Source organism: Capsicum annuum, chromosome 1, assembly GCF_002878395.1.
Source record: "Capsicum annuum cultivar UCD-10X-F1 chromosome 1, UCD10Xv1.1, whole genome shotgun sequence".
NCBI classification, from domain to species: Eukaryota; Viridiplantae; Streptophyta; class Magnoliopsida; order Solanales; family Solanaceae; genus Capsicum; species Capsicum annuum.
The window spans coordinates 19,297,523-19,306,320 of NC_061111.1; the positions used below are offsets into that span (position 1 = coordinate 19,297,523).

Genomic DNA, 8,798 nt, shown 5'->3' on the forward strand with positions numbered 1-8,798 from the left:
GTAGAGATATGGACTGCGTACATCTTACCCTCCCCAGACCTCACTATGTGGGAATACACTGAGTTTGTTGTTGTTGTTGTTGTTATCATCGACACAAAACTCTGGACAGGGAGGGTAGCATATATTATTAAAAAATTACATAAAAAGTATTATAAATTACGACCGTAGAAGAAAAGTATTATCAATCACAATAATTAAAAAATTAAATTATTTTTGAAATATAATTGACTATCAATGCCACAAAAATCTAGACAAGAAAAGTAACGTATGTTAATTTGAAATTACATAAAAATATTATAAATTACAATAGTTAACAACTTAAATTAACTAAATACATATTAAAATAACATTTGTTGAACCCATTCTACATTCCGGATGAATCTTAGAAAACATATGCAATCCTTTTATTAAAATTTTTTATTTAAATATATCACGATTAAAAGGACAAATAAATATCTTAATGTTGGCCCGTACTGACACGAGTCATGCAGCTCTAGTATTATATATATAGATTGCTTTTCTAGTGTTCACTATTAACAAATTGAATGGGCCTTAAATGAAAATGACCTTTTTCTTGCTTAAGGTGGAAGCTAAAGCTACTTTTGATAGTTGAAATTGGCAAGTGGACTTTGATTTCTTCACTTTTTAAAGATAGCTTTTTGTATGGGTTTATGAATTGCTCTCAAATATTTGCCTTATCTGTTTATTTTATTCACTGATCTGAGATGATTTTCTATCAATTATTGCTTTTAGGATTGGAACAACATGAAGATCATAGTTAGTAGTTAGTACAAGGAAGAAATGAACATTAATAGCAATACCATGAGACGATTTTAATGAATTTAGTTTTTGGCAATTAAAAATATTTGAAACCGAGGTTAATTTTTTCTTCTGAAGTTTAAACTATCAATCTTTTTCTCTGTCAATATTTCAATCCTTTTCAATATCATTTACTTCATTTAAACTCGGTTTTCATATTCAAAATTCAATATTCTTTTCTTAAAACTTGCAACAACTGTAACGTCACTTTAGCTCATTTCACGCTTATTAAGAGAAATAATAAATACAAGGTAGTTGTAAAGAATGGATTTTGAACCTAACTCAACTCCAAAAACTAGTTCATGAGGGGAGAATTGTCCAAGTCCATATAAGGAGATCAATTATCCATCCCATTTTTCGATATGAGATATTTAACACTCCCCTGCACGCCCAGACCTCGTTAACTGGAGCATGAACAATATAATATGGGGCCAACATTAATGAACAGAGATTTTAGATGAATCTAGCTCTGATACCATATAAAGAATGGATCCTTACTAAACTATTCCTATTTATTAGATGTTTCATGAGAATTGAACATTATTAAGAAGTAATAATTCTTTAATACTAACTCTATTTCTAAATACTTGTCACTTTTTTTTGTTTACATGTCCCTTAAAAAATATTAACTATAGGATAATTTATTCATCTTTATTTAATACTTTTTTTTTTATTTTGCATTATATTATTATCTCCTCATATTTATGACTAAAGATAAGATGAAAAAGGACAATTAACTGTGTTTTGTTTTTTTAAATGATAAGTACTATCTCCATTCCCTTGTAATTGTTCCTTTTGGGTAGTGATTTTTTTCCTAAATAAGTGTATATTTAAGCCTTCAAGAATATTTTGATCAGATCTTCCTAATATGACTTCAGTTTAAATACAATAAGTAATGTCAACTTGAAAATGGATAAAATTTAATTAGGGATAAGTTGGTAAAATGATTTTCAATTTTTAAAAATTGAGTAGTTTATTAAAGGGTATGCCCAAGATAAAAAGAACACTTATTTAGGAATAGAGGGAGTATTATGAAATATCTATTTTTAGTAAGGATGATAAGTATTTAGGAACAAATAAAGCATAAATGTATAGTTGAAAACAGTTATAGTAAGACCCCTTTATAAGTCACCTCGTTATAACAATATTTCACTATAGCGATCTGATTTTCTCCAAAATTAACTTTTTATGTTATATTTTACTTCTATATAACGACATTCTAACTATAACAACAATACTGTTTATTATAGTGTGACACTATGTAAAATTATTTCTCTGTAGCAGGATATTCAATTGTTATGAAATAATACTTTGTAAGAGATATATTATGTTGAAATGAAATATCATAATATTTATGGTAATCATCATCAGTGTCATGCACAGTAAAATTCAAATATGAATATTTAATTTAAAGATAAAAAATTATATCTAAATGGTGCACATTAGTTATTTCATAACTTCACGAAGAAAAAACTATTAATGTTTGCACTTTTTATACTCATGCTCTTTCTATTTTGCTTACTTTTATTTATAACAACTAAATGAGATCTACATCAAACATATATAAGGACAATTTTCTATAAGAATAATGAAATTTTCGGAGTTTGAGTAGTACTACTTTTTGTCTTGAGGTTCTAAAGTGACGCAACACTTATTTTGAGAGAAAAGGAATAAGGCTATAAGTTAAATAGGAGTCTCAAAATAGGCCCGTCCCATGAAATTTTCTCGAACCCAAACGAAATAATAGTTGGGCCCAAAACCGGCCCAAATATATCAGAGAAAAAGGCAAAAAGCCCACAAAAGGGGGAAAGGCGGGAGGTTGAAATTGCTGGTACTTTCCGGCGGCTCTCCAGAAATGGATCAATTTACGCCTTGTTGGAAAAGAAAAATAAAAACAAATTGAAGAAGAAAGAATACAAATTTTAATAGAAAATTTTCTTTGCTGAAGATACAAAAATTGAAGGAAGAAGAAAGTTCTAGGATAAAAAAATGGTCCTATGGGAGATCACATTGGGAACAGCGTATTTTTTGGGTCTAAAACGAACTTACAAGTTGTTTTTGAAGATTCAGCGTAAGCTCATCAGTCCTAAATATCCCAGGCTTCGTGATGTCGCTCATAGGTATTTTCACTTTCGAATTCGATCTGATTTTTGATCTCTATTAATGCATTTCTTTTGTGTGGATATTGTGTTATTATTATTTTTAAAAATTTTGGGGTTGGGGATGCCGGGAAGGGAATCGTAAAGTGGGAAATCGAACCTTCATTAGATGAAAAAGTTTAGTTAGCCAACCAACTGGGCTATTAAGATTTGACATATATAATTTGTCAATCCATTGACTTTAATATATAGAGACAAGCTATTTTGGCTCAAATATGATATTGAGTCGATAATGTGTAATTAACTTACCAGTTTGAGAGGGAGAGGAAAATGAATTTTAGTATAAGGAGAAACAGCTTCGTAGTTTATTATATATCCTTGGAGGGTTGTCATTGGCTTGGCACCATGCTTTTAGGTAAATGAGGGCAATGGAGAGCAAGAGGCGTGAGAGACGAATGGGAGAGAGGATAAGAAGGAGAAAAGAGCTGAAGGTAGAAAACGATAATAACATACCCAGTGAAATCCCACAGAGTGTATGTAGACCTTACCACTACCTCGTGGAGGTAGAGAGGCTGTTTCCGAAAGACCCTCGGCTCAATTGCAGCAAATCTAAGTACAAAGAAGAAGGAAACAGTGAAGAAAACATAGCAACGCCTACAGGAAAGGAACAAGTGAGCTGAAGGTGGAAGACGGAAAGTAGAATTTGAGGCAATATCTTTGCTATTAGGAATCGGAGAACCATAAGAGAGAGAGTGAGGGAAACATTGGAAGAGTAATGGCAGGGTAAACTAATTGAGAGTTATTAGGATAAAACTAATTGTGAAAGAAATGTGTTGGCAAATGAAATGGTAAAAGTGAAAGTTACCAAGTTCAAAGAAATGAAATGACAAAAGTGGTCATGTAATATTACTAATCTCTGCTTTCTATGGAGCAACACTAAATAATAGAATGGAAGGTGAAAAGAAGTTTAGGACGATATTAAGAACAAAGAGAGAAGTTTAGGATGACTTATCAGCCTATTTGGAGGGCATCAAGTTTTGGTGCCCATTATGAATGCATATGCAATTTCATGTTCTGGTTTTTGACATAGTTCCTATAAGACTTGGTGACAAGTTTGTCGCTTCTTCCCAATGCAAATAGAAAAGTTGCCTCCTCGGAATGACAATGCAAGTTTGTCACTTCTTCCCAATGCAATTTGTCACGTCCTAGGTGTTTAAACTGGAATACGGTTATGGTTATTTTTGGATAGTTCTATTTTCATCAACTTTTTGTTGCTATTTCAGCTCGTCGTTATGGTTCTAGATTATAGTACTATATGCGTCTTTCTGCAAAATTACCTTTTTGACACGATACCCTTCCCATGTATCTTTCTGCTTTTAGTCATTCTCCGCGACAATGATTGCTTCCCTCTCGAGTCGAACAGCAAGCATCTACTACTCCAGTTGCGACAACTTGATGTTATTCTTATTTGTTTGAATATTGTTGATATGGATTTTCAGACCCATTATTCCCTATTGTTGAAGAAAGTATGTCTTAGCTTTGATATTACTTCTTTTTGTGTTTAAAGTGAACACTCTTCTTGTAATTGGTAATACTGGATTAGTATCCCATTTTCTCAGTTTTGTCTCCCCGACATTTGACAATTTTGTTGGAATAAGATTGTTACAAGTACCTCTCTTTTCTTTTGTTCATTGAATTTGTGAACTGGAGTACCTTAAATAGGGGGATGTGGAGGACGCGTATTAGAGTAGAAGGTTAGTCGGGTACCGTAGTACGGTAGCTTAGGGTTTAGCCGTAGATATGTATCATTGTTGTTGCCTATTGTGTTTCGAGTATCGCACTATTTTGTGGTTGATTATTGTTTTTCTGTAGCAGATTAGTTGTCATATTTTCTTACCATTTTCCTGTTCTTTGTTCCTGGATGTGCTACACTTGAGCCGAGGGTCTTCGGGAAACAACCTCTCTACCTCCTCGAGGTAGTGGTAAGGTCTTCGTACACTTTACCCTCCCCTGACCTCACTGTGGGATTTTACTGGGTATGTTGTTATTGTATTGAACTTTGTGAACGTTGAATTTCTTATAGGCAATGAAACTGGAATACATGCTTGTCTTATATCTTAGGACGGTTTTTTGTTAAATACTTTTAGAGCTGATGATTTATGCAGGTGGGTGAGTTGAGCACTTTTCCATTTAACATGCAACACCGGGTCTATAGTACCTAGATTTGGTGGGCATGTTAGATAATACATTAGATCATGTATGTGTTTGAGGTGTTGGATTTTCCAAAGCCTTTATGTTCAAGATTCAAGGATATGGATAGGATGTTGCATGCATGTCAGAGAATACAGCTAATAAGCATGAAATTTAAAGTTATATATAAATGATAAAGAGTGGATTCTTTTACTATTTAAAGAAAATGAGGATAATAAAATTAGAAGAAAAGATTTTCCATATTCTCTTCGTCAAAGTCTACACGAGTAGTTGTCCGTCACCAGTTGGTAGTACATGTCAAATTATCTCAATGAATATCACCAAACTAACAACAACTTCACCACGCTGAACATGTTATGCCATGTTGATAAGAGTATACTGTTCAAACTAATAGACTTAGCTGGTAGCTGCGAATTCTACAAATTGAATTGTCGGGTGGGAGGGAGATGGAGAGAGGCAGATACATGAGTAGTGCTGTGCGTTGTTCGGTTATTTTGGTGAAGACCGATTAAGCTGTTAATTATTGTTCAACTTTTTAAAATCTGATATCTTGTTTGGTTCCAGTTCCTGAATAGTTCAATACATTGACCCAACAAATCAAACATCTGATTTCATACAATAACCATAGAAGACAAATGATATTGTGTTGTTGGTGCTTTTCTACAACCAGCAATGTCGTGGGACTGAGTATCTGTGGATATCTTCTTTTTATTTTTATTCTTTTTCATTTCTGTTTCTGCCCTTTTAGTTTTCTTTTCCTAGACAAGATTCCTTCATTCTTATTTCTCTTACCCATGTTATGTTTTATTACCCATGTTATGTTTTAGTATGTAATTCCTCCATATTCTTGTAATGAGAAGTAACTAGTGAGATCAGATTCTTCTTCTCGTGGAAGTTTTACTGGCCCTCTTTTGACACAATAGTTTCACATTCTCTCAACTCTTTTTTCCCTTCATATTTGAGATTGCATCCTGTTACGTGGGTTGGAAAATTTTCAAGGTTGTCAATATGGCCAAGTTAGCCTAAGGATGGTCATTCCCTGTTGTCAGATGCTTGTTCCTGATCTTTTCTATCCATATTGATTGCTTCGTTGCTTGTATTATTTTTGTATATACTTCTTGCTTTTCCAGGCGAACACGATCTGCATTTGACGTGGCATTGACCATTCATCGCAAGGTGCAGGAAAGAGATATTGAAGCTGGTAGGAACCTTGGTAATTGGATCCTTCGATGGCTTGACAAAATGAAGCCATCTGCTAATATTCGAGGCTCAGATAACAATGCAATTATGGGTGCAACTAAGCGGCTTACGAACTCATCTCACTCCCCCAAGCCCGAAACTTTCCAGAAATATGGTGCTGGCAAGGACAAGGAGTCCAGCAGCAGGCATCTGTTTACCTCAGCTAGGAACACATGGCAGAAAGCTTACCCAACCATTTCCATGATGATCAAACCAAGAAGCCCAGCTGGAACAAATATCCAATACAGGCAGTTCAACACTGTTTTGCCAACTAGTTTTAAAGCCATGAATCATGCGAAATATGGTTTTGATGGAGTGATCCGACCGGATATATTACAGTGGATTCAACGAAGCTAATCCATTAACTACTTTGTTGCTGCTTTTTGGCCTTTTCACTAGTGGAGCTGAACCCTCGAGAAAAGGCATATCCAGTACAAATAAAAGCTAACTAGATCAGTGCCATCATGGAAAAAGAAGGTTCCGACTTGTAGTCTTTGTGGTTTCTGTTTTCTTTCGGCTGGACCTAGTCCTTTTAAGTCGGTATTGTACATTCTTTTTGGATTCTGCACCGCGTGCACTTCAACTAGCAGTGATTATGTTGTTTCTACTCTGTTGCAGCCTCTTTGGGATTCAACCTTATTGTTGATGTGGATCGAGACTGAAATCATCATCCACATCAACAAAATGAAATCCAAAAATTAATGCTTCTTTAGTTGTGTTTGTGTACGAATAGCTAAAGGTGCTTGTACTTTCCCTAGCTCTTTTGCATATCCATTTTATACGAGCGAAATTGAAGTACTTGGTCATTTTATCAATTCCGTTGACTTTTTGAATAATAGTAAGACCTTAGGGAAGCTCTATTTGAAAATGAGGTTATTAAGGAAAGTAGAATCAAATGTCAAGTAGGGCATGGTTTCTATCATGAAGTTTGTTGAGTCCCACCTCGATTGGGACTTCGAGCATGTCTCTTTTCACGATTTTGAGCAATTTTCATCTTGTGAGTTAACTTTTTGAGATGAGTTAGACTCAACATTTTTGTTCATATCAAAATTTGGTGAGGGATGGGCTTAGTGTACTTCAACTATTCGTCAAATTGATCGTCTAAATTTAAACAGGTATGTATTCATTTTGCATGGGTGTGATTGTTTCAAAATTCATTTCTGATCAACTAAAGTAAAAATGTCTAATTTAACTGCATCTGTGGGACTTTGAAAATGATTGAAACCAAGAGACACAACTAGGTGTGAGTTATGTACAAAATCCAATCTCAAAATACACGAGATAATGAGGAGCACTATTTCTTTCATTGTTCCCAACATGCCAATACTGGCACTAATGGCAAGTAAATGTAACTCTTTGTTCAAACAACTATTCACAATTCCTAGAGCTTCTCGTAAGGCTTGTTGGCCGTAGCTAGGAAACAGTAAGATATGTCGCTGCTGGTGTAACAATAAACTATATGAAAGTACTATATAACTATTCTCATATTAATATGGTGGAAAATGAAAATTAAAATGCATGTTAAAATATTGGTCAAAATTCAAGTACAGAGTGACTCACAAGAAGTGAAACGTGACAAGTATGTTTAGGATAAAAGGAAAGCCTTTTTAATTAATGTTGAGCTTTATTTTTTTAAAACAAATGATGATAACAAGTTGCATTTCCTTTTAAGTGGACAATTACATGTACTTCTAAATTTAACTTCATTTGGTTCAAGTAGCTAGTATCTCTAATTTATGTTAAAACTAGTGAATATAATCGCGCTTGTAGACACCTAATTTTGTACCCCTGAGAATCACTTTTACTCATTTTATCTTATCCTACCGCGTACCCTCAACTGTGTAATTATCACTCCAACAAAAGATAAGAAAAACAAAATTCTCAACAAACCCAACAAATTTCTAACAAATCAAGAACCCCACCAATCAAAAGTGGACAACACATCACCTACCCCACACCCCTACCCACGTGACCCCCACCACCAACCCTACTCCATTTTTCTTTTTCACGTGTTTTCTTATAACACCATATTTCCTATTTTTTTCTATTTGAACACACTAATAACAAATAGAGGGGGCCCCGCATTCAAAAGGAATTCCATTTTTTGGTTTTCTTCCCCTGGACTCTGTTTTTTTTCTTTTTCTTCAAGAATCCACACTCACCATCACAAAAACACAAGACACTCTCACAGAATTCTCACTCACCGCTGCACACATACGAGAATAGATGTAGATTGAGAGACAGAGAGTCACGAACAGAGTGAGAGAGTGAGACGGACGGGGTTTGAATTGGCGAGGGTGGACAAAAATCGCCAAGAATCAGGTGGGTCAAGTTTTTCTCGGTGACCTGTTTGCCGTAGTTGTTCGTTTCTAAATATTTTCAGGCCGCTCTAGCTAAAGAGCATCGAAAATCGCTGGAGAGCTGACCATT

The 8,798-nt window shown here is 34.5% G+C and overlaps 1 protein-coding gene across 1 annotated transcript; it reads left to right on the plus strand.

Annotated features, from left to right (window-relative positions):
- The first annotated feature begins 2,618 nt into the window (after positions 1 to 2,618).
- On the plus strand, positions 2,619 to 7,080 carry LOC107853201. Its single transcript, XM_016698204.2, has 2 exons — positions 2,619 to 2,939; positions 6,260 to 7,080. Exons 1-2 carry the CDS (start codon positions 2,809 to 2,811, stop codon positions 6,723 to 6,725), a joined length of 597 nt encoding a protein of 198 aa, XP_016553690.1. The 5' UTR covers positions 2,619 to 2,808; the 3' UTR covers positions 6,726 to 7,080.
- The last annotated feature ends 1,718 nt before the right edge of the window (positions 7,081 to 8,798 follow it).

What these genes read in the sequence shown, in the direction of transcription:
- LOC107853201 (XM_016698204.2), top strand. Translation starts at nt 2,809, where the DNA reads ATGGTCCTATGGGAGATCACATTGGGAACAGCGTATTTTTTGGGTCTA. An exon ending in CTTCGTGATGTCGCTCATAG is followed by an intron (nt 2,940 to 6,259) that starts GTATTTTCACTT and finishes TTGCTTTTCCAG; the next exon opens with GCGAACACGATCTGCATTTG.